We start from the raw sequence: 26729 nt of genomic DNA, 5'->3' as shown, positions 1-26729 counted from the left end.
AAAATTGGTTACATTATCACTACTAAATACAAATTATAAATAAGTTGTTTATTATCTATAATTTTTTACATATTTTACCTTTTTGGTTGTTTCCAAAAGCTCTGAAACCATTACTATGAATATGTAATTCAATAAAATATACCATAAAGTAAAATGTATACAATATCTCACTCAGTGTATTTCTCAAGCTCTAAAATATCTGAGGCATCTACAGTAAAACCAAGCTTATGTGGCTTATAAACCAGTACTTTTTATTAACTGCATTTTGGTTTAGAAAGATCCTAAATGTCTTCTCATTAATGTTCAGTATAGGTTAAATGCATTTTACTGAATCTGACTTATTTAGAAACTGGTAACCCATGCATGCAAAATGTCTCTACCAGCCAAAATATTTTACCATTCCCCAACTATGCCATATAACTCACTTATTACTACATTATTAATATTCTCTAAAATTTTATACTACTCCAGAAATGTTCTTTCCTGTTTTATCGTACCTCCTGATAAATTTCATTTCAGAAGTTTTATTTTAAAAAAGGAAAACAGAACATATCAACAGATTGTGAAAAAAAATGCTTGGTAAACACAAGCATTAAACAGTTGAACAAAACATTTCAGTGTAACGCTATTATTACTAGTGGCCAATTTGTCTAGACTATTCATTCTCAGAAGGTTGTAACTTTTCCCCCAAACAAACATTCCTTGGTTCTAAACCTAAAAATGCAAAACCAGAAGGAGCAGTTTAGATTACATTTCTATCGCATTCATCAATAACACTAACCTCCAATAAGAGAAGTCAGTCATATTCGGATGAATCAATCAAATAAGAATCTCAAAATCAATCTTGAATACTGTGCTTCTCCATTAGAGAGCAGAGTTCAAAACTTACCAGTGGACTGTCCACCACGGTTGAAACGAATAACTGATTGTGTAGCAATCGTTCCACTAGACGTCCGAGTAGCAGGAGTGAGGGGTAATCCTGCAAACGCTGTTGGTTGAGAGGCGTTCCCCATCAAGACAATATTGAAGTTGGTGCACCCAGTCTGAGGTGCACTTCCACCAATGAACGAGAACACTGCTGCAGACTGAGTGACAGAGCCAAAAGCAAAAGGAGTGGATGCTGTCCCCTGGTGTGATAGGGCACTGCTTGTTACAGCATTAGTACGGGTGCTGGCACCCAGCTCAAAAGCCCCTAGAATCACTGTAGGTTGTGTGAAAGCCCTGTTGCCCAAGTTTAATTTTATTGCATTTATTCTAAATAGAGAAAGGAAAAAATCAATATAATAGTTCGCCGCCACATTAAATGGCAGCTAGGTAACATAGCTCCTGTCAAATTAAGTTTGTTTTTTTTTTAACATCTTTATTGGGGTATAATTGCTTTACAATGGTGTGTTAGTTTCTGCTTTATAACAAAGTGAATCAGTCATACATAAACATATGTTCCCATATGTCTTCCCTCTTGCGTCTCCCTCCCTCCCACCCTCCCTATCCCACTCCTCCAGGCTGTCACAAAGCACCGAGCCAATATCCCTGTGCCATGCGGCTGCTTCCCACTAGCTATCTACCTTACTACGTTTGTTAGTGTGTATATGTCCATGACTCTCTCTCGCCCTGTCACAGCTCACCCTTCCCCCTCCCCATAACCTCAAGTCTGTTCTCTAGGAGGTCTGCGTCTTTATTCCTGCCTTACCCCTAGGTTCTTCATGACATTTTTTTTCCCTTAAATTCCATATATATGTGTTAGCATACGGTATTTGTCTTTTTCTTTCTGACTTACTTCACTCTGTATGACAGACTCTAGGTCTATCCACCTCATTACAAATAGCTCAATTTCGTTTCTTTTTATGGCTGAGTAATATTCCATTGTATATATGTGCCACATCTTCTTTATCCATTCATCCGATGATGGGCACTTAGGTTGTTTCCATCTCCGGGCTATTGTAAATAGAGCTGCAATGAACATTTTGGTACATGACTCTTTTTGAATTTTGGTTTTCTCAGGGTATATGCCCAGTAGTGGGATTGCTGGGTCATATGGTAGTTCTACTTGTAGTTTTTTAAGGAACCTCCATACTGTTCTCCATAGTGGATGAACCAATTCACATTCCCACCAGCAGTGCAAGAGTGTTCCCTTTTCTCCACACCCTCTCCAGCATTTATTGTTTCTAGATTTTTTGATGATGGCCATTCTGACTGGTGTGAGATGATATCTCATTGTAGTTTTGATTTGCATTTCTCTAATGATTAATGATGTTGAGCATTCTTTCATGTGTTTGTTGGCAGTCTGTATATCTTCTTTGGAGAAATGTCTATTTAGGTCTTCTGCCCATTTTTGGATTGGGTTGTTTGTTTTTTTGTTATTGAGCTGCATGAGCTGCTTGTAAATTTTGCAGATTAATCCTTTGTCGGTTGCTTCATTTGCAAATATTTTCTCCCATTCTGAGGGTTGTGTTTTGGTCTTGTTTATGGTTTCCTTTGTTGTGCAAAAGCTTTGAAGTTTCATTAGGTCCCATTGGTTTATTTTTGTTTTTATTTCCATTACTCTAGGAGGTGGGTCAGAAAGGATCTTGCTGTGATTTATGTCATAGAGTGTTCTGCCTATGTTTTCCTCTAAGAGTTTGATAGTTTCTGGCCTTACATTTAGGCCTTTAATCCATTTATAGCTTATTTTTGTGTATGGTGTTAGGGAGTGATCTAATCTCATACTTTTACATGTACCTGTCCAGTTTTCCCAGCACCACTTATTGAAGAGGCTGTCCTTTCTCCACTGTACATTCCTGCCACCTTTATCAAGATAAGGTGTCCATATGTGCATGGGTTTATCTCTGGGCTTTCTATCCTGTTCCATTGATCTATCTTTCTGTTTTTGTGCCAGTACCATACCGTCTTGATAACTGTAGCTTTGTAGTATAGTCTGAAGTCAGGGAGCCTGATTCCTCCAGTTCCTTTTTTCGTTCTCAAGATTGCTTTGGCTATTCGGGGTCTTTTGTGTTTCCATACAAATTGCAAAATTTTTTGTTCTAGTTCTGTGAAAAATGCCAGTGGTAGTTTGATAGGGATTGCATTGAATGTGCAGATTGCTTTGGGTAGTATAGTCATTTTCACAATGTTGATTCTTCCAATCCAAGAACATGGTATATCTCTCCATCTATTTGTATCATCTTTAATTTCTTTCATCAGTGTCTTATAATTTTCTGCATACAGGTCTTTTGTCTCCTTAGGTAGGTTTATTCCTAGATATTTTATTCTTTTTGTTGCAATGGTAAATGGGAGTGTTTTCTTGATTTCACTTTCAGATTTTTCATCATTAGTATATAGGAATGCCAGAGATTTCTGTGCATTAATTTTGTATCCTGCCACTTTACCAAATTCATTGATTAGCTCTAGTAGTTTTCTGGTAGCATCTTTAGGATTTTCTATGTATAGGATCATGTCATCTGCAAACAGTGACAGCTTTACTTCTTCTTTTCCGATTTGGATTCCTTTTATTTCCTTTTCTTCTCTGATTGCTGTGGCTAAAACTTCCAAAACTATGTTGAATAAGAGTGGTGAGAGTGGGCAACCTTGTCTTGTTCCTGATCTTCGTGGAAATGCTTTCAGTTTTTCACCATTGAGGATGATGTTTGCTGTGGGCTTGTCATATATGGCCTTTATTATCTTGAGGAAAGTTCCCTCTATGCCTACTTTCTGCAGGTTTTTATCATAAATGGGTGTTGAATTTTGTCGAAAGCTTTCTCTGCATCTATTGAGATGATCATATGGTTTTTCTCCTTCAATTTGTTAATATGGTTTATCACATTGACAGATTTGTGTATATTGAAGAATCCTTGCATTCCTGGAATAAACCCCACTTGATTATGGTGTATGATCCTTTTAATGTGCTGTTGGATTCTGTTTGCTAGTATTTTGTTGAGGATTTTTGCATCTATGTTCATCAGTGATATTGGCCTGTAGTTTTCTTTCTTTGTGACATCCTTGTCTGGTTTTGGTATCAAGGTGATGGTTGCCTCGTAGAAGGAGTTTGGGAGTGTTCCTCCCTCTGCTATATTTTGGAAGAGTTTGAGAAGGATAGGTGTTAGCTCTTCTCTAAATGTTTGATAGAATTCGCCTGTGAAGCCATCTGGTCCTGGGCTTTTCTTTGTTGGAAGATTTTTAGTCACAGTTTCCATTTCAGTACTTGTGATTGGTCTGTTCATATTTTCTATTTCTTCCTGATTCAGTCTTGGCAGGTTGTGCATTTCTAAGAATTTGTCCATTTCTTCCAGATTGTCCATTTTATTGGCATAGAGTTGCTTGTAGTAATCTCTCATGATCTCTTTTATTTCTGCAGTGTCAGTTGCTACCTCTCCTTTTTCATTTCTAATTCTATTGATTTGAGTCTTCTCCCTTTTTTTCTTGAGGAGTCTGGCTAGTGGTTTATCTATTTTGTTTACCTTCCCAAAGAACCAGCTTTTAGTTTTATTGATCTTTGCTATTGTTTCCTTCATTTCTTTTTCATTTATTTCTGATCTGATTTTTATGATTTCTTTCCTTCTGCTAGCTTTGGGGTTTTTTTGTTCTTCTTTCTCTAATTGCTTGAGGTGCAAGTTTAGGTTGTTCATTCGAGATGTTTCCTGCTTCTTAAGGTGGGCTTGTATTGCTATAAACTTCCCCCTTAGAACTGCTTTTGCTGCATCCCACAGGTTTTGGGTCGTTGTGTCTCCATTGTCATTTGTTTCTAGGTATTTTTTTGATTTCCTCTTTGATTTCTTCAGTGATCACTTCGTTATTAAGTAGTGTATTGTTTAGCCTCCATGTGTTTGTAGTTTTTACAGATCTTTTCCTGTAATTGATATCTAGTCTCATGGCGTTGTGGTCAGAAAAGATACTTGATACAATTTCAATTTTCTTAAATTTACCAAGGCTTGATTTGTGACCCAAGATATGATCTATCCTGGAGAATGTTCCATGAGCACTTGAGAAAAATGTGTATTCTGTTGTTTTTGAATGGAGTGTCCTATAAATATCAATTAAGTCCATCTTGTTTAATGTATCATTTAAAGCTTGTGTTTCCTTATTTATTTTCATTTTGGGTGATCTGTCCATGGGTGAAAGTGGGGTGTTTAAGTCCCCTACTATGAATGTGTTACTGTCGATTTCCCCTTTTATGGCTGTTAGTATTTGCCTTATGTATTGAGGTGCTCCTATGTTGGGTGCATAAATATTTACAATTGTTCTATCTTCTTCTTGGATCGATCCCTTGATCGTTATGTAGTGTCCTTCTTTATCTCTTGTAATAGTCCTTATTTTAAAGTGTATTTTGTCTGATATGAGAATTGCTACTCCAGCTTTCTTTTGGTTTCCATTTGCATGGAATATCTTTTTCCATCCCCTTACTTTCAGTCTGTATGTGTCTCTAGGTCTGAAGTGGGTCTCTTGTAGACAGCATATATAAGGGTCTTGCTTTTGTATCCAATCAGCTAATCTGTGTCTTTTGATGGGAGCATTTAGTCCATTTACATTTAAGGTAATTATCGATATGTATGTTCCTATTCCCATTTTCTAAATTGTTTTGGGTTCGTTATTGTAGGTCTTTTCCTTCTCTTGTGTTTCTTGCCTAGAGAAGATCCTTTAGCATTTGTTGTAAAGCTGGTTTGGTGGTGCTGAACTCTCTCAGCTTTTGCTTGTCTGTAAAGGTTTTAATTTCTCCATCAAATCTGAATGAGATCCTTGCTGGGTAGAGTAGTCTTGGCTGCAGGTTTTTCTCCTTCATCACTTTCAGTATGTCCTGCCACTCCCTTCTGGCTTGTAGGGTTTCTGCTGAGAGATCAGCTGTTAACCTTATGGGGATTCCCTTATGTGTTATTTGTTGTTTTTCCCTTGCTGCTTTTAATATGCTTTCTTTGTATTTAATTTTTGACAGTTTGATTAATATGTGTCTTGGCGTATTTCTCCTTGTATTTATCCTGTATGGGACTCTCTGTGCTTCCTGGACTTGATTAACTATTTCCTTTCCCATATTAGGGAAGTTTTCAACTATAATCTCTTCAAATATTTTCTCAGTCCCTTTCTTTTTCTCTTCTTCTTCTGGAACCCCTATAATTCGAATGTTGGTGCGTTTAATATTGTCCCAGAGGTCTCTGAGACTGTCCTCAGTTCTTTTCATTCTTTTTTCTTTATTCTGCTCTGCAGTAGTTATTTCCACTAGTTTATCTTCCAGGTCACTTATCCGTTGTTCTGCCTCAGTTATTCTGCTATTGATCCCATCTAGAGTACTTTTAATTTCATTTACTGTGTTGTTCATCGTTGCTTGTTTCATCTTTATTTCTTCTAGGTCCTTGTTAACTGTTTCTTGCATTTTGTCCATTCTATTTCCAAGATTTCGGATCATCCTTACTATCATTATTCTGAATTCTTTTTCAGGTAGACTGGCTATTTCCTCTTCATTTGTTAGGTCTGGTGCATTTTTATCTTGCTCCTTTATCTGCTGTGTGTTTTTCTGTCTTCTCATTTTGCTTATCTTACTGTATTTGGGGTCTCCTTTTTGCAGACTGCAGGTTCGTAGTTCCTGCTGTTTTTGATGTCTGTCTCCAGTGGCTGGTTGGTTCAGTGGGTTGTGTAGGCTTCCTGGTGGAGGGGACTAGTGCCTGTGTTGTGGTGGATGAGGCTGGATCTTGTCTCTCTAGTGGGCAGGTTCATATCTGGTGGTGTGTTTTGGGGTGTCTGTGGTCTTATTATGATTTTAGGCAGCCTCTCTGCTAATGGGTGGGGTTGTGTTCCTGTTTTGCTAGTTGTTTGGCATAGGTTGTCCAGCACTGTGGCTTGCTGGTCGTTGAGTGAAGCTGGGTGCTGGTGTTAAGATGGAGGTCTCTGGGAGATTTTCGCCGTTTGATATTATGTGGAGCTGGGTGGTCTCTTGTGGACCAGTGTCCTGAAGTTGGCTCTCCTACCTCAGAGGCAGAGCCCTGACTCCTGGCTGGAGCACCAAGAGCCTTTCATCCACATGGCTCAGAATAAAAGGGAGAAAAAGTAGAGGGAATTAGTAGAAGTATGAGGAAAGAAAGAAGGAAAGGAGGGAAGGAAGAAAGAAAGAAAGAAGCAAAGAAGGAATGAAGGCAAGAAGGAAAGAAAGGAGGGAGGGAGGGAGGAAGGAAGGAAGGAGGGAAAGAAGGAAAAAAGACAGAAAGAAGATACAGTAAAAATAAAATAAAGTATAATAAAGTTATTGAATTAAAAAATTCTTATTTAGAAAAAAAAAGGGACGGATAGAACCTTAGGACAAATGTTGGAAGCAAAGCTATACAGACAAAATCTTACACAGAAGCATACACATACACCCTCACTAAAAGAGGTAAAGGGGGAAAAATCATAAATCTTGCTGTCAGAGACCACCTCCTCAATTTGGGATGATTCGTTGTCTAAAGGAGGGAAGGAAGGAAGGAAAGAAAGAAAGAAAGAACGAACGAAGGTAAAGTATAATAACGTTATTAAAATTAAAATTGATTATTAAGAAAAAAATTTTTTAAAAAAACCATGGACGGATAGAACCCTAGGACAAATGGTGGAAGCAAGACTATACAGACAAGGTCTCACACAGAAGCATACACATACACATTCACAAAAAGAGGAATAGGGAAAAAAATCATAGATCTTGCTCCTAAAGTCCACTTCCTTAATTTGGGATGATTGGTTGTCTATTCAGGTATTCCACAGATGCAGGGTATATCAAGTTGATTGTGGAGCTTTAATCCGCTGCTTCTGAGGCTGCTGGGAGAGATTTCCCTTTCTCTTCTTTGTTCTCACAGCTCCCAGGGCTCAGCTTTGGATTTGGCCCTGCCACTGCGTGTAGGTCGCTGGAGGGCGTCTGTTTTTTGCTCAGACAGGACGGGGTTAAAGGAGCCGCTGATTCGGGGGCTCTGGCGCACTCAGGCCGGCGGGGAGGGAGGGGCACGGAGTGCGGGGCGGGCCTGCGGCGGCAAAGTCCGGCGTGACTTTGCACCAGCCTGAGGCCCGCCGTGCGTTCTCCCGGGGAAGTTGTCCCTGGATCCCGGGAACCTGGCAGTGGCGGGCTGCACAGGCTCCGCGGAAGAGGGGTGTGGAGAGTGACCTGTGCTCGCACACAGGCCCCTTGGTGGCGGCAGCAGCAGCCTTAGCGTTTCCCGCCCGTCTCTGGGGTCCGCGCTTTTAGCCGCGGCTCGCGCCTGTCTCTGGGGTCCGCGCTTTTAGCCGCGGCTCGCGCCCGTCTCTGGGGTCCGCGCTTTTAGCCGCGGCTCGCGCCCGTCTCTGGGGTTCCTTTAAGCAGCGTTCTTAAACCCCTCTCCTCACGCACCAGGAAACAAAGAGGGAAGAAAAAGTCTCTTGCCTCTTCGGCAGGTGCAGACTTTTCCCCCAAATTAAGTTTTATAACATTTTATTCCATAGGTTATTTCATCTCAATACAGAAGGAAAGATAACCAGATATTATTACAGGAATACATGTACAGAGCTCCGTATTCGCTCATCCATAGATAAAGGTTTCCTAATTCGGTCTACTTTAAGGAGAACAAAAGTTTTAAAGGTTTTGATGGGGAAGGAGTAGCTGCGGAATTTTTATTTTCAGTACAGACAACAGAACTTACACTTCTTCTGCCGGTCTGGCAGACTTTATTAAAAACATAATTTTTAGTTTTAGACACTGAATCACAAAGTCACGTGAGGCATACCTTTAATAGAGTTTCTAGAAATTTTTAAATGTATTTCATGACCCACGAAAAAAGTGCTTCAGTATTTAAATTACCCGTCCTAAGAAAGGTTATTTAACACTCAATTACAGGTTATTAGATAACTAACAGTATAGGGGAGAATTCCAGAGGGAATTGCTTTCATCAGGCTATCAGGTGTTACTGAAAGAAAGGGCTGGATCCAACTGAATTTACATAGAAAGGCATTTTTTAAAATGCTCCCTTTAAAAATTCTGAGATGCAGGAGGGAAGAATGTATATCCAAGGTCATTAAAATGATCAATAGACAAAGATCTCTCTAGAGAGAGACATTTAATAAGCAAGCAGTCTAATTTCAAGATGGTATATGTTCAAAACCCAGTGAGTACTCTTCCTATGGCTCACATAAAACGAAGGGATACCACAGATCAGAATTCAACGTGCCTTGTGTCTCAAATCAGAAATGACTTCAATTTATAGGACTACCTTGGGAATGAGTAGCATAATTCCTAATAATTGACTTCGAAATGCCACACCATCCCTTTACCCTTTCCATACTCCGAATTGAAAGTTTGTCTTTGAAAGATGATTACCTTTGTAGCCACTAAAAGAATCAAATGGTACTCTTCTTACCCTAAGGAAATCCAGTTCCTACTGGGATAGGAGTTGATGCAACTGGTGCTCCAAAGCTGAATCCTGTATTCTGCCTAGCTGGAGTTGTGTTACAGAGTGAGAACAGGCCAGTAGAAGATGAACTTCTAACTGGTTGGTATGGAGTCCCTAAGTTAAACCTCCTATACTAGGTGTAGAGAAAGTAAACTCTGTAGCTAAGTGGTTGTCTCTGCAGAGCCAGAAGTGAACCAACCGGTAGGGGCACCAGTTCCTCCAAAAATAAACCAGCTCCTGACTCCAAACCCTAAATGGGGGTAAGAGAGGAATGGAAGAAGAAAATTTTTAGAGATCTCAATGAGACTTCCAGGTCAAGACGGCAGATGGGAGCCACACTGGAATCACTCTCTTATACTCCAAACTCCAAGAAATACCAGTTCAAAAGCATTTACTAAAAACACTTTTTAAAAAATACAGAGTTTTTTAAGAAAAAAAACAGTGTCTTCCCTGGAAGTCCAGTGGTTAAGACTCTCCACTTCCAGTGCAGGGGGCACGGGTTCCATCCCTGGTCGGGGAATTAAGATCCCACATGCCCCGCGGCATGGCCAAAAAAAAAAAAAGAAAAGAAAAGAAAGAAGACAATTTTTCAGGTGCCAAACAGGGAATTCATATCTATGAGCAGAAGCTGAAGCTGCTTAGCCCAAGGGGGTGACTTGAATGAGATGTGTGCCCTAAAAGTTGGAAATATGCTAGATTGTGGGTAAATTTGAGGCCACAGGGTAAGGTCATAGGCTCCTCAATCAGCAGAAACCTAGTGGAGCTTATATCTGGGAAATCTCTATTAGGAGAATGAAAAAGGCAATGGAGACATGCAGGAACCCCAAGCTGGTACAGAAGATATACACAGACAGCTCAAATTCAATTTACCTTTGTGGTGTGGAAGCTTCAAACTAAGATGGTAACATGAAAACACTAATTAGGAGCTGATGAAACTTTCAGGGCCCAGGCAGGTTGTCCATGACATCACTTATCAGAGATATCTCCACTTCCTAGGTCATCCATGATCCAAAACACCCCGAGAAAATTAACTCAAAGACAAGAACTACAAAACGTCTAAGTAAGTAGTCTATAGACCTGAAAATTGAGGAAATTCTCATCTAAGGAATTAGAGGTGATAGAGCAATATGAATGGCACATTAAAATGTTTTATATGTTCAAAGAGCTCAAGAGGGAAATAGCATCCATAAAAGCAAACAAGTGAATGTGAAAAAGAACCACGGAGAAATCCAAGAAACGGATACAGTATTAGAAATAAAAAGGCTCAAGGGATAGATTTAAATAGTAGACTAGACACAGTTGAAGAGGGAAAAAAATCATTGAACAGGAAGAGAGAACAGAAGAAAAGAATCTGCCAGAGCACAGGGCAGATAAAGTGATGGGAAAGAAGAGAGAAATTAAGAGATAAGGAGAAAATAAAAGAGAAGTTTCAGTGTATATCCAGAAGGAATGTCAGAAGGAAAAAAATAGAATGGCAGAGACATTATTCAGAGTTAATAAATGAGTTTGCTAGAACTGAAGAAAAATGAGTCCTCATGCTTAAAGCCATCAAGTGCAATCAGGCAACTCCTCCCACCACCATACACACACACACACACCCTTTATATTGAAACCCTAAAATATTAAGAATAGAGAAAAAAATCTGAAAGTTATCAGAGAGAAAAAATCATTTACCTAATAAGGAGTAACAACCAGGTTGACAGCAGGCTCTTCATTAGCAACAGTAAATGTTAGAAGAAGATGGAATAATATCTCTAAATATCCCTTGAAGTGTTAAGGGAAAATCACTGTGTACTTATCATTCTATCCCAGTCAAGATTTCTAAAACGGGATGCGACTAACAATCAGGTTTTACATAATAGCTCTGAAAGGCAATTCTAAGAAATCAGTATCAAAAATATTTCATCAAAGTTATGAGCCCCATTACTTTATACACCAGTAAAAAGGAAAACAAAAACAAAAAAACCAACACCAATCTGTTACAGTTCCTTATCATCACTTATTTTTTTTTTTACTTTTTGAAAGAGCTCCTTTCAATGTAGACACAGATTTTAATCAAACATGCATATATTAAGAAAAAATACTCAGAGTCCAATTTTCCACTCAAATTTCTTAAAGTCTTCTGTGCCACCAGGAGCACTGTTGCTGCAGCAATTCTTAAAAGAACTCATAAGAGAACTAAAAGCCATTTTTGCTATGCTTTCAAGCCAGCTTTGCAAATATGTAGACCAGCCTCCTTTTGTCTCCCACTTCAGCATAATCAATAACTAAGCCTGATTAACCATCTTTTGCGTTCGCTCCCCACAACCATTGGTTTCTAGGAGTTACAGGTGATCCCCTGTTATCTCTGGGATTTTCACCCAAGACACCCATTAGGCAGGTTTTGATCCTAGACATTTTGATATTAAATGTGCATATGGAAACAACTATGACATCACAACTGCCACCTAGCCAAAAGGGATTGTAAGATACCATCAACTGTTAAGACTCATTTCAATTGCAGAGATGTTAAAATATGGAAAACTATACCTCTTAAAATTGGTAAAATACAGTATCTTGAGTAGTGTTTGTGTCATGGTTATAAGTGAACACCTCCCCAAGACTAACTCTGAAGGACAATATTTATCTAAATGTGTTAATATGACATGCTTATTTTTAAGTCATACACATCTTAGAACTTTTAAAATGTGAGCTCCAAAGGGTGATTTCAGTGGTATAATAACTCAGTCCTGGAAGGCACAGAAAGAAAGGTATTCTGGGCAGAATAAGAGCCCTTGCTGTATTTAGTCTTATATTCCCAAGGGTACCACACTCCTGAGGTTATAAGCATTATAAATTATATTATAATAATATTATTATGTTATATAATTATATATTCCATATTTATGATATATAAGTGTATGATAATATCACAGATGTTGACAGAAAAAATACTGTTGCCAAACCGTGGTTCTTATACTGTCATAGACATTGATACTTTCAGAATTAGGTAGTGTCATCAATGTCATATTGCAGGCCAAAGGAAAAACTTCTGGTAGCCATCAAAAGGTGGAACTTTTTCTTGTGCTCTCGCATTTGTGGACTTTCCATTCTTTTGAAAGTAATTTAAGAATTACCCTGTTATTAGAATTTCTCTGCTAAATGTAGCATGAACATTTAAATATTTTCTTCCTTAGAAAATTGAGAAATAAAACAAATGAAAATCACCTTGGGACTAAAAATGAATCTGTCATTAAGAATTTGGAATTAAAAATTCCCTTCCGTCTCATTTAGATCGTATATCTGTCACATCCTTGTACTTTAAAAAATCTTTTTAATCTATTCTGCTTAACCGGTTTCTAACAAGGGTGTTTTAAATGTCTCTCATGGGCTCCCTGGTGGCACAGTGGTTAAGAATCCGTCTGCCAACGTGGGAGACACGGGTTCGAGCCCTGGTCCGGGAAGATCCCAGATGCCGCGGAGCAACTAAGCCCGTGCACCACAGCTACTGAACCTGCGCTCTAGAGCCCATGAGCCACAACTACTGAGCCCACATGACACAACTACTGAAGCCCGCACACCTAGAGCCCGTGCTCCGCAACAAGAGAAGCCACTGCAAGGAGAAGCCCACGCACTGCAACGAAGAGTAGCCCCCGCTTGCTGCAACTAGAAGAAAGCCTACGCGCAGCAACGAAGACCCAACACACCAAAAAATAAATAAATAAACCTCGTTTCCAAAAAAAAAAAAGGTCTCTCATTATTAGAGATTATCAATTTCTGCTTATAATTCCATTGCTTTTTTGCTTTATATATTTCAAGACTATGCTGTTAGGGGCATAGATTCATGGTTGATACTCTCTTGGCAGATCTCCTTTCTTTCATCAGTGTGAAATATCTGTTTATTACTAAATTGCCTTAGATCACATTTTGTCTGACATTAATGTTGCTTCACCATTTTTCTTTTGGTTGCTATATGCCTAGTGTATCTTTTTCCTTCCCTTTGTTTTCAACCTTTCTGAGTCATTTTTAGCATGGCTTTTATGAATAGCAAAGCTGAAAATTTTAAAATAGAGTCTAAGAATCTCTTAATGAGTGAGTTTAATTTATTTACATTTATTATGACTACTGACACAACTGGATTCATATTTCTCCTTATTTTGTCTTTTTTATTTGCCATGTTGTATTATCTTTTATCTTTTTCTACGTAATTGGACTGATGGAATTTTCTGTATTCCATCATTTTTCCCATACTTGGAAGTTACATATGCTAATTATATTTATTTGTATGAGTTTCTCTTGAATTCTTTAACACATTTAAATTTATGTTCTTCTAAGAAAGCCTGAAGTTAATCAGTATTCCATATCCTTTTTAAGAAATAAGACCTTAGGAGCTTCCCTGGTGGCGCAGTGGTTGAGAGTCTGCCTGCCGATCAGGGGACACGGGTTCGTGCCCCAGTCTGGGAGGATCCCACATGTTGCGGAGCGGCTGGGCCCGTGGGCCATGGCCACTGAGCCTGCATGTCTGTAGCCTAAAAAAAAAAAAAAAAAAAAAAAAAAAAAAAAAGAAATAAGACCTTAGCACACTTTAGCTTCTCTCTGCATATCACTACTTTAATAAAAATGGAAAACAAGTCTGTACTCCCTCTATGTGGCTATGAGTAGGAATATCTGTCTCTGTCATTGTTGAGTTCCTCTAGCCAACTTCTTTCTATTCCTCTTCAGAGTGCTCTCTCCTTATCCACACTGCCTGACTAGGAGCTTAAAGTTGACAAAACTACAGCTTTATATGTTGAGCCCAGCTTACAGTTCCATCCTGGATGTCTTAATGCAAGCACACATGTTCAAAGAAAGAAGTACTAGATGGTGAAGGACTTGTGCAGAAAATTCACTAGGCCTAAAGAAATCATCGGAGCTCACTGAAAAGGCTCCTGGAACTGGGCAGATGATCCCTGCCTGGTAGTCCAGTCTAAATGAGACAATTCAATCAGTGCTGCCACCTATCGGGCTGTGCTAATCACTTAAATGAATTAGAATCTGTTTCCTCACCTCTAAAATTCTGGCAGTTTCACTGAGTAACCAAAATGTTTTCTTAAAAATAAGTTTACAAAGGGCCTTCCACATATATTATCTTGTCTAATTTAATTTAATGTAAAGTGCTATATGAAAGCTTTCTAAAATATAATGCTGGGGTTGTCCTCACTGTCAGTGAAGGATCAGTCAATCAGGGGTATTTATGGGACACTCTCTAAGCTGGCCCAGAGAGTGTACATAAATTGCATTTCAAATTACAATTCAAAAAAATTACTACACAACTATCTCATTTATCAGCATGCAAATTATCTTCTTTTTGTACTACCTATCGTCCTTTATAGGTCCTAGGAGTGTTCTGGTTAGTAGGAAACCTGACTCAGGATCAATAAATGATGGTAGGTCATTTCAGGACACACCATTTTACCACTTAAGTTCTTGAATCTCTTGAATAAAAGGGAAATGATAAAAGCACTTACCGAATCTGACATTCCTCATCTTTTAATTACCTACAACAAACCGTAAAGGTATTTTGATCTCCATTCTATAGTTGAAGAAACTGAGGCTCTAAGATACTAAATTACTTTCCCAAGGTCAAACAAATAGTAAGTGAAGGAACTGAACACAATACTTTCACTGTAACATTGGCTTAAGCAACACATATTAGGAAGATAAGTCTGCATCTCAAAGAGCAGAAACAAAATAAGTTCAAGCCTGGGTACCTATTATAGGTCATTTCAACATAAATGTTTAGGGGCTTCTGTCTCACAAAGTATAAATGATTTTGGGGGAAATCACTCATGCCATTATTCCCCCACATTACTTTGAGAAATAACTGTCAAGAAGTGACTAGCATAGAAGTTCAGCCATGTAATGGATTAAAAAGTTTTTCTGCCTTCTTGGAGGCAAATCCTCTTTGGAGACAACGTTCTCCCTAAAATGCCTAGTTACTAGATAACCATTCATGAATTCCACGTGAATGGTGAATTCCATTCACCATTCCACGAATTCAGTTCACCTTCTCAAGAACATCATGACTAAACAACCTGGCCTGAAAATTCATGCAATGTGATTAGTTCTGGTATAAAACCATTCCAATAAATAGTAACTTCTGATGATACATATGGCTCCTTAACATATTAATTATGGAACTAAGGAGAGAGGCAGAGAAGCAAAGGAAAAGTACCAAATCACTGAAGAAACCCCTTTTCCACCAAGAAAGCGTTACAGAAATGGAACTAAAGAAGAAAGTAGAAAAATTGAAGCCTCAAAGTACAATAGGGTCCTTATTTGCACTGACAGTTATTGATGCCAACTCTGGAAGTAGAAACTGAGTTACCAATGTTTTATCCTAAATGTTTGAGTCCCCAGAGAGAAATGGATAGGGAGAGGTGAAATTAGCACAGCCATTTTCAAGGAAATAGGAAGGGATCAAACCTCTAATGGTAATCATTTTATTTTATGCCAAAATAAAATATAGAGCTATGGAAAATTGTGCATTAGTTTTCAGTTCATATTAAACATCTTAAGCAATATAACTCACTGATTATCTTTCACGTTAAGTGTTTTTCTCCCCCTTCGTACTCATACTATAACTTGTCAAGGCCATAATGTCAGAATCTTATTTTAAAGGCTAGAAAGGTTTTTTCAAATCCCAAAATTAAGACCAACTTTCCGAATATTACAAGTCTGACACTGCAGAGAAGACTGTACATTTCCATGAAACAAGTCTTATTTTAGTGAATGCCTTTAGCAGTTACAACAGTGGAAAAGAAAAGACCAGGGATGAGACCACAGGGGAGGGTGGGCAGAAGGACTCAAGAGAGGGGAAATCTTGGAGGAGCTGAGAAGGATACAAGGCAGGGGAGGGGACTCAATAGAGGACGGGAGTGGAGGGCAGAGAAACCCAAAGAGAAGGCTTGGCTAAATGGAAAGGAGGCAGAGGGACCCAAAAGGGCAGCAGTGAAAGAACAGGATTAGGAGAGGGGAGAGGAGAAAGAAGAGAGTACATCACTGGAGAGAACTAGTCTAAGAAATGAAAGAGGAATGGCATTCAAATGCAAAGTGCAGCCTCAAGGCCTACTCACTTTTAGAAGAATCCTCCCTCAAAACCTTGGAGAAAAAGAGCAAAAAAAAAAAAACAACAACAACAAATGAAAAACTGGAAACTTCTGAAGCATACTAGTATTCATAAAAATCTTAAGCATGAAGTAATAGTAGTCATTTAAAGATTTCAAAAAATATCATTTTACAAGGAAAAATAGATCTGGCTAATATAACTTAATTCAAGTTTATTTTTTAAAATAAATCTCACTTTTCTCAGGGCTTTACTCCACAAAAAAACTAGTCATCAAGTATATTTTTCAAGGTATGCCTTTGAAAAATAAGCATAATTCTTATGTTTGTAATTTTTTTGTGTGGTAAAATATAATGTAAAATTTACCATTTTAACCATTTTTAAGTGTACAATTCAGTGGCATTAAGTACATTCACAACATTGTTTAACCGTCACCACTCTCTATTCAATATTTACGAAACTTTTTCATCACCACAAACAGAAATTCTGTACCCATTGAACAATAACTTCCCATTGCCCACTCCCCCAGCCCCTCTATTTTACTTTTTGGTAACCTCTATTTCACTTTCTGTGTCTATGAATTTGCCTAATGTAGGTACCTCTTTTAGTGGTATGATTTATATGAATATTTGTATACTTGAAACAACCTAAATGTCCAACAACAATAGTGGAATGGAGATATTTTTAAGTGGCATAGTTATATGAGGGCTACTTTACAGCAATAAAAGCAACGTTTTTTTCTTTTCTTAATTTAGGTTTTATTACTCCTAAATGACTTTCTGTTTTAAGCTTTATTCCTGGATTGTGCAATAAGTCTACCGGGAGAAACCTATGAAAACTGTACATATTAAATGGCAAGATAGCATTTTTGAATATTTCTGTGTTACTGAAATAATTGTGTAAAAAATAAAAGTCACTTCACATTTTAGTATTTATATGAGTTATATATGTGTTATTTCATTTTAAAAATTTTTTTAATTAATTTTTTAATTGGGGTATAGTTGATTTACCATGTTGTATTAATCTCTGCTGTACAGCAAAGTGAATCAGACATACATATACATATATTCACTCTCTTCCAGACTCCATTCCCATACAAGTCATTACAGAGCACCGAATAGAGCTCCCTGTCTATACAGTAGGTTCTTATTAGTTATCTTTATATATAGTAGTGTGTATATGTCAATCCCAATCTCCCAGTTTATTCCCCCTAAAATAACTAACTTTATCTACATTTATCAGTATAGACAAATCTCAAAAACAATGTTGACCCCCAAAAAGTTGCAGAAGAGTAAGTACAGTATACCATTTATGAAAATGTCAAAGGACATACAAAACAATATATTACAAATCATTTATGGCCATCTATGTTTGAGTGCACTTAAAAACACAGGAAAAATATTTAACAACTTCAGAAGAACAAATATCTCTGGGATTGGGAAGGGGTACAAAGAGTAGTGTTTTAGTTTTATGTTTAGTTTTAGTGTAATGTTTTAGTTCTTTAAAAAAAACCAATATCTAATGAAAATATGGCAAAAGGTTAACAATTGTTAAATCTTTTGTGGGTACATGGATGATGGTGTATAATAGTCTCTGTAATTTTCTGTCTGAAATATTTTATAATTTTAAAAAGAGGCTCTAGTTTTAGAATGTTTTAGAATGACAGAAAATAAGACAACCTGTGTGCTTTGAAAAGGGGGAATGTGCTAATACAGACCAATTATAGCTTTTATTCTCCCAGTCAACTTAATTGCTTCCTTTATAAAAAATGTAAATTACAAATGAATACATACTCATATAATCTTTGGAAAAGACATTCAAAAAGAAAGCTAATCACCATGAGTGTTATTATGGCACTTGAATCTGCTTGAATATGCTATGATTCATACATTTTTTAGAGTGTATCCTTTTGAAAATGTCCATATTTATTAGTTAAAAAAATACATTCAACCTAACTCATATTGTGGTTGATGACTGCTACTCCAGCACAGAGAAACCTAGAGGGGCAAATCCATACATCCAAGGGGGCAAAAATTCACAGCTCAGGTCCAGATTCCTGGCCTTCTTGTTAGGATTCCTCTTGAGGGCATGGAAGGGGTTATATGTATAGCTAATCAGTTTTGAATACTCCAAACATTTATTAAGCCATCTATTCTGTTTCCCTTTTATTTAAAACCAAACCACGGAATTCCTGAGAAACTAGGGTCACAACTGTACCTCTAGGCCAAGTGCAAACACTCCGATTGCCAAGCAGAGCAAACTGGCGCCGCGCCAGCGTTTCTGCACTCCAAAGCGGGAAAAGCGGGGCACCGGGTCCGGCGACGTTCCCGTGAGTGGGAGCGACGCGTAGCTCCGGCCGGTGCCTCGCTGGAGCTGCATGGCAGCCGTAGGGGTGCTCCCCCTGGGGCTCCGGATCCAGAAGGCTTGCCCACAGCAGAGGAAAAAAAGCGCGATCCCTCCCTACACACACATAGACACAAACACACACACAAACGCTGAGCCGGGACGGAACCACAACACGTGTCTCTGTCACAGCGCGGAAAGGGGGCGTGGGGAGCGCGTGTGGAGCCGCCACAAAACCTCCTCAAACCCCCCGGCCACCGAGCCTACCTTTCTGCCCACGCTGTTCGGGATCTGCTGGACAACTAGCGGTCCGATCTAGAATACACGTGCAGGAAGAAAGTAACAGTGAGGGAGCCTGCTGATTTCCTGAACAAACGAAAACCGGTGGTGGCGGTAACTCTGGTGGCTGCAAAGTAAAGGCGAAGGCAGTTGAAACTGCGGAGCGGCCAGAGGCGGACCCGGAACTTCTGCGGCCGAAAAGGGCCAGCCTGCGCAGCGGGCGCTTCTCCGCGGAGCGATGCTGAGACCCAGGCTTAAAAGGGGTCGACCTAGTTAACTGGAAAGGGCGGCCATTGACCACAACTGGCACGCGCCCGGATTGGTTACTTCTCGTGAGGTTTCAAAGGACACTCTTCTATGGTTGGCCAGGAAAGTCAAGCGGGAACCCGGAGGCGGGGGTTGGCGGCGATCTTAAACGACGTTGTTACCCAGGCAACAGAGGGACGCAGAGCTCTCCGCAGTGTATTTTTGGATCCTAGAGAGCCACCCAAAAACTGACCCAGGTGAGGAAACCCGAACCTTAGAAGGGGGAAAGAAGGGGTCCTCAGATGCCTTAGCTGTCAGAGAAATTAGGGAGAACTCTAGATACTTACGGCTCTGAGAGATACACTAAAAAAGCCACAAGTTGCCGATAGAACAGATCCGTTCTCTAAATCCCCCTGCCCTAGGCGCTCTAGAAGCAGGATTCAGCTTTAACAAAACTCAGTCTATCAGAATGTGAGTGAGATGGGGCAGTTTTACCAGACAAGGGATGGAGGCGGATGGAATGTCAGAAGGCCAAAATGAACAGGCGAACCTTCCCGACGTTTTTCTCTAGACACTTACATACACTTACTGTTGTAACGCTAATTTGAGAGTGAAAACTATTATTTCCTTGTAGGTAGATCAGGGTGCTCTAAGTTGAAGTAGCCACTGTTATCTTCTGTTTTACATGTACAGGCATGATTTATCTTGGACCAGGTTGCCTTGGTTGGGATATTTTTTTTAGGGGGTATAACGCTGTTCAGACTGAAAAAAATGGCCTGTATTTCGTGGACAATGCCCTGCGTGTCGGAATGTGAGCACTGTGGCCTGAGAGTTCCAACCACAGTTGGTCAGATTCGTTGAGGAGTGAGAAGCAGTCAGACCGCACTTGGGGGCCTGGAGCGTGGTGTGCAAAAGCCTACGTGTCCCTACCAAACCTGCTACTCACCAAGGGCTGATTGGGAGAGTAAGTGTTATATGTCGTTGGACTGTACCCGTCAAAAGGTAAGGGACTGTGACAAAAAATAAAATCTGAGTGAGGGGAGAGTACAGAGTTTGAGCAGAGAGGTAGGGGCCTCTTTTCCTAAGAGCTTCTTGTGACAGGGATTCAGAACAGAGACTATTTCCTGAAGAAATGAAGAAAACAGGCCTGTTGACTTAGGGAGAAAATTTCAAAGCCCTGAAGGAAAATGAGCTGTCTCAACTCCTTTTTAGATAGAGGTGGAGTATGGGAATGAGACAGAAACAAAAAAATTGTTGGCAAGTGTATTAAGTTTGGCTAAAACAAAGAATAACGGGTAGAGGAAATATTAAATCAAGAGGCTCATTTCTTGACATTTAGATTTATGAAATATTCCAGGTACTTTCAAAAATCATCTTCCATTAAATATATTTTAAATTTGTAACAAAAACTCTTGTTAAGTCCCCATAGTTACTTATGACTTGGTACATTCAATAGCAGTGAAAGTTAGAGACCTAAAAAAGGAAATTATTCTTGGTATTGTAAAAACAAGTCAAAATGAATTAGTTTTAATAGTCAGGGAATCATTGATGTGTATAGTTGTCAAAAAATGTAAGAAAAAACCAACCAGTATATTATAATTTAACTCAGACATAGGCATAGATGATGTTTACTTTTGTGTTTTCAGAAGAATTTTAATACAGGAATTGTTAAATAAGGTACTATATACATAAAGTTGCAGAAGAAATGCCAATTTTATTTAAGAGAGTAAATGAATTTTTAATACTTTGAAATCATTCAGCTATAAACAGTCAGTACTCTACATAGGGATATGTGTTTACCTATTAACCAAGTTCCCAAATGACACTATTTGGTGATTCTTTATTACCCTGATTTTATTTGCTATATAAATTTGAATTAATAAAATGTCATTTCTTTTTGAATAGTGTGTAATTCAGAATTTTCACTAATTTAACCTAGACTTCTCTCCAATTAGTTCAGGTCGAAGAGCCATTCCTGCTGAGACCCCAGCCCTCTTAACTAGAGTCTGACTTAATCTCGGGTTATTGATATTATTGTTATGGTGCCGTGAGTCTGGAGTCATCCTGGTTGAGCTTGTTTAGTCCCTAAATGGCTCCAATGTTTTGGTAAAGAGCTGGTTCTGAAGCATCTGTCTCTTTAGCTCATTGTGGCTAGTACCGAAAGAGATACCCCAATCACCTATGAAGGCCCTAAGGATTCAAGTTGATGTGGGAAAAATTAAAAGCACTGTCTAGAAAACTCTGCCACTGGAATTGGCCTAGCAAAAGAGAGTGAGAGAAAAAAGAAGGGTCTAGAAAATTTACTTTCTAAATAACCAAATCTCAAATAAAAGATTTAGCAATATATTTTTAAAATGAAGTTCCTGCTTAAATTTGCCTTAAATTTATTCTTGGCCTATTTAAGTGGCAATGACAGATTCAAACAGGCAGTGTGGCTCTAGAATTTTTTTTTTTAATCACTACACTATACTATCTGGGTAGTCTAAGCAAAAGGAAGAATACATTCCAAAGTACAAAGGCAGGAGATTATAGGGTATGTTTAATTAGCAGTTCAGTTTTTAACAGAATGCAGATTACAGGTAGGAGAATAATAGGAGGGAAGGGCAGAAAATTAGGTTGGGGTTAAATCCTGAAGGACCTTGACTGTCAGGCTCAAGATGAACTTTATATCAAATTTACAAATAAAAGATAGTCCTACAAATAAATAACACTGCATAGTTCATAAAAAGGCATCTTGCTTTAATTTTTCCGATGTTATGTATTTGTCAAATGAACTTTAATATGTTTTTAATAGTTTAACAAATTATTCTTAATTTGTTAGACTTCTAAAAAAGCTAGTAGAACCTTCATTTCCATTGAAATTAGAATATAGTTTTCTAAAAATTCAGATCATTGTTTTTCTCTTTTGATACTTTGAGTTCTTTGATTAGTTACTTATAAAGTATTGCTGATTCTTTTGTTTGTCAAAATACAATATCAACAAACTTGTCGTGATTTATTATTTTGTGTTTATAGATGATTATTATGGTTGATATGGCAAAAATTATTTTTGCTGGAGTGCCAATTTTATTATGATATTTCTACTCCAATTTAGCTATGTATGAACCTATGCCATTGTATGCCAGCATAATTTGGAATTTAAAAAGTCTGATTCCTAATATACTTCAGATATAAAGAGCATACTATAAATTATTGTGAATGATTTGTTTTACATCCCAAGGAGTGGTATTCCCTTCAAAGCAGTCACTTTGGGAGGCTATCCACTTATTCTAATGCTGTTGTTATTGCTCAAATTACTTTTGAAGCTACTCTTTTAGAATCGCCTTGAGGCTTGCAGCACATTCTTTTGAATATCCTCAAAGTATTAAATCTTCATATTTTGAAAGTAGATGTGATATCTAGATATATCTAGAAATCACTTGGAGACAAATCTGATGTGTAATCACACTGAGTGATACCATAGTGATACCTGTTTTCTTGGTGATACATATGAAGGCAGTTCCAAAATATTTTGAGCATTGATAGCATAATTTACATCAACGTATAACCTTTCAAGGTGACTATTTTGAAATCAACATTCGTATGAATTTAGTCATGCTTCATTCAGTATTCACCAACTGCTGACTACCTGCCAGCTCCGGTTACCGAAGACGCTCAGCCTCTAGGTGTAGCTTCCCACTGCCCACACTGCCCTGCCTCTTACCAAATGAGAACCAGGCGAGAGCTACTTCCCAACTGATGGGGATTTAGAATTAATCTGCTTTCCTAAATACAGTATCCAGTGTACTTACTGAACCACAGCCTTCCTTCATAACCTCCACTGGGACATTAGAAAGCCTCTGATGGAGTGCCTGTTTCCTTTTCTCTTTTATAGCTGTGATGTTGAGCCCAGCCTTATTCTGAACCTTCCTCTAGCTGCCGACTCCCCCATAATACTCAAGAACCCCTGCCTCCTATACCCCCACCTATGGACCAGGATCCTACTTTACCTAAATAGGCCTCCCTGTAACCATGGCTATTCAACCTTTCTGCCGAAACACTGCTCACGTCCTGAAACTCTCGCTGCCATGTCACTGCCAAGCCCATGAGCACGCGTGAATAGCAGCTCTGATTGCTAACTCAGATGCTATATTTGGCACTTCTGAATACCCTTCTTCTGGGTTAGTTCTACTGGTTCCAGTTTCTTCCCTTCTCACCAGCCCACCATTAAGCTCTAGCAAGCCTCATCATCGTGTACCTGTGGGTGCTGTCGCTATGTGCCAAATAATAATGATATTTTTATAAAGCTTTTCATATTTCAGCAAACTCTTTTACCTGTGGTGCATAATACGGCCATCACAACAATATTGTAAGGTAGGTAATGCTGGAATAGTAAAACAATTTTGGCTATATTTGTTTTTTAAAAGTCTCATTGTACAATTTCAATTCAAAATACCATTTAAATCATTGCATCTGATATCTGGATCCATTTTTCCCTTTCACTGTCAAAGATAAAAAATGTTTCAGTAAACTTTTTGCTTTTAATGTTAAGTAAATATTTAATGAACACATAATCATCTAGGACTTTAACAATATAAACAGAAGCCTCTTTGTTTAATTTAATGTGTCAATTATTCATTTCCATAGCAGACTACCAGACCATACTGTGAGAGAAGATTGTTTTAATCGGCTCTTATTTCACCTTTTCCAATTTAATGAGTTTTCAATGTAATGAGTTTTATCATTAAGTTATTCGACATCATTATTAGTTTAAATGATGTAGCCCAGAGTCACAGAGCTAGGAAGTAAACGATAGATACAAATCTAAGCAACATCACTCCAGAGCCCTTACTCTTAACCACTATGATATACTTGCCTCTGTGCTAGATCTATAGGGCAATTTAACATTTGTTTCATACCCTTGACATCTCCGATAAGCATTCAGATCAGTTTTCCTTTTAAAAAGGAAAGTCAAGATAATGGTAAAATATAATAGTAAAACAAAAGGTTTGTAAAACGCCATTTACATGCAGATTGATTTTGACAGGTGATTGTACCAGCACACTTTTGAGAATTCCTTTGTATTACTGTTCTAGGCACAACACAAAAATTTTAGTGGATCATTTAATAAAAGCACTAAAGAAAAGCTTCCTGTGAATTAATTTTCTAAAATAATATTCAAAAAATATCAGCAGAAGTGTAGAAAAGATTCCTATTATATTTATGCCCAAATCACTAACAATAGGCCTAATTCTACAGTCTTTATTCAGGTTATTCATTAAAGTGTGACACTCCCAAGATTTTTAAAGATCCTGAATTCCTACTCCAAATATAATGGTAGAGATTATTTAAAAGACTGATGTCTGGTTGGTAGGATTACAAGTAGTTGTGATTCTCTTATTTCTACTTTTAATGTATTATTTCCTAAAATTTCCACAATAGACATATATAGTATCACTCTTATAATCAGAAAAAAACAATTTATTTTGTGTGAACTTTCACTAAAGTTAATGAACCAACCCACTAGAGGTCTCAAACAGCAATATAATGCAAGGCATCATCAAGGGTTGATTAAAATTTTAAATAAAGCAGAAGATACCGGCCTGCCTGAGGCAAAAGTGTGAAATGAGTAAAGTTCCTTGAGATATTCCCCCCAACAAACATCCTTTTCAGTTCACTAAATAGGAATATACAAGCTAGACAGCATATATTAGACAGATAAAAAGGTAGTCTACAAAAGTATGTTTCCAAATAATAATGTACATTCTACATGACACTGACAAACCCTTTCTCTTGGGGTAAAGTTTAAGGATGTGCATTTTTAACTAACTCCCCAAGTGACCTTTAAACACACTAAAATCTGAGAACCACTATGTAGGTGCTCAAGAAATGCTTGTTAGATTGAGCACGAAGTTTTAATAAAGCAAGCTGTATACTTGCGTTTACTTGCTGCCCCAGGTCTGTGAGTCAGCAAAATACATATATTTGAAGGAGTTTACAAGGATTTTCAAGGAGGAATAAGAGATAATGGAGTGACCCAGGGAAAGGAGGGAGATATGACAATTTAGAAAAATCTTCATGTCTTAAATAAAATAGAAGACTAAAATACCTCTTTCTATTATCTTCTTCCTCAGAATATGGAATCTGAAAATATGGAATCCGAACATATGGAAATGGAAACCATTTCCTCAGCTTCAGCTCTTCAAGCTCTCTCTAAGCTGCTTTATCCGGAAGAGGATGACTTTGAGTCCGGACAGGTGGTTGTATACTTACAGATGAATTAGTTCTGATCACACTAAGTTGTGAAACTGTATTTGAACAACTTGTTCCAACCTTGCTGTGGGAGCAGGGCTCTGTCATCTAATACATTCACAGGAGGTTGCAGGACTGATTATGCATGAGAGTATAACCTCTAGTACATTTCTAGCAAACATAATTATATTTTTTCTAAACTACCTGAACACTGAATAGGAAAATAGTTCTGTAACTATGGTAGCAATAGCCACATTTCAAAATGTTTGTCATTTATATTTATGGCCAAAGAATGCTTGACAACCATTACAAAGAGTGATAGCTAGGATTTTTAAGCCTAGACAATATTTCTATAAAACAAATAATTTTAATTAGACAATATTAATTAGGCCCCCAAAACCCTTAATTTTTAAAAATTTGTCTACACATGAAAGCAGAACAGAAAATATTTTGAGCCAAATAAGGGGACAAACTAGCTTCAGCCTATTAAAATTGGCTTCCTGCTACATGCTCAGATAGAGCTGTGGAATCTAATTAGTTGAATAGCATTTGGGGTCAGGACAGGGAACCTCAGGGAGGCTTGCAGCAGCAAGATGGGCTTCATTTTGGGTAGGAGAGTTGCATGAATTGACCTTTGGCCATTCCACAGTCACTGCCAGTATGCTCAGAATACTCAAAATACTTCCATGTAACCCCCTGCTCTCCATTCTCCTCCTCCTTAGATATTAGCAAACCTTGGCTATCAGACTGCCTATGTGAAGGCAAACAAAATTTGCGGCAGAAGTTTCATACTATAGGTGCTTCCCTGGTGGCGCAGTGGTTAGGAATCCGCCTCTCAATGCAGGGGACCGGGGTTTGAGCCCTGGTCCGGGACGATCCCATATGCCGCAGAGCAAATAAGCCCGCGTGCCACAACTACTGAGCCTGCGCTCTAGAGCCTGTGCTCTGCAACAAGAGAAGCCACCGCAGTGAGAAGCCCGCTCACCGCAACGAAGAGTAGCCCCCACTCCCTGCAGCTAGAGAAAGCCCTCGCACAGCAATGAAAACCCAAGGCAGCCAAAAATAAATAAATAAAATAAATAAATTTATTTTAAAAAGTCTCGTACTATAGCAGAATATATCAATTTGCTTTAAACTATTTTAATGTTCTTTGTTATCATGACCAGTTTACCATGAATAAACCATCTCCCATGAACATACAT

The 26729-nt window shown here is 38.3% G+C and overlaps 2 protein-coding genes across 2 annotated transcripts in view; one reads left to right on the top strand and one right to left on the bottom strand.

Moving 5' to 3' along the window:
- Positions 1-18807, bottom strand: part of NUP62CL (nucleoporin 62 C-terminal like) — a 68863-nt gene extending 50056 nt beyond the window's left edge. Inside the window, exons 1-2 of the mRNA XM_060292010.1 lie at positions 18646-18807; positions 16439-16463 (exon numbers count right to left, since the gene is read on the bottom strand). Of these exons, the coding sequence (XP_060147993.1) occupies positions 16439-16463; positions 18646-18807 (187 nt within the window). The remainder of the gene's footprint in view (positions 1-16438; positions 16464-18645) is intronic.
- Positions 18808-20058: 1251 nt separating this feature from the next.
- DNAAF6 (dynein axonemal assembly factor 6) overlaps positions 20059-26729 on the top strand; it is a 39917-nt gene continuing 33246 nt past the window's right edge. Inside the window, exons 1-2 of the mRNA XM_030835841.3 lie at positions 20059-20298; positions 25410-25532. Coding sequence (XP_030691701.2) covers positions 20272-20298; positions 25410-25532 — 150 coding nt within the window. The 5' untranslated portion in view covers positions 20059-20271. The remainder of the gene's footprint in view (positions 20299-25409; positions 25533-26729) is intronic.

Source organism: Globicephala melas, chromosome X, assembly GCF_963455315.2.
Source record: "Globicephala melas chromosome X, mGloMel1.2, whole genome shotgun sequence".
NCBI lineage: Eukaryota > Metazoa > Chordata > Mammalia > Artiodactyla > Delphinidae > Globicephala > Globicephala melas.
The sequence above is the reverse complement of the archived record's forward strand: the minus strand, read 5'-3'. Positions and strand labels throughout refer to the sequence as shown.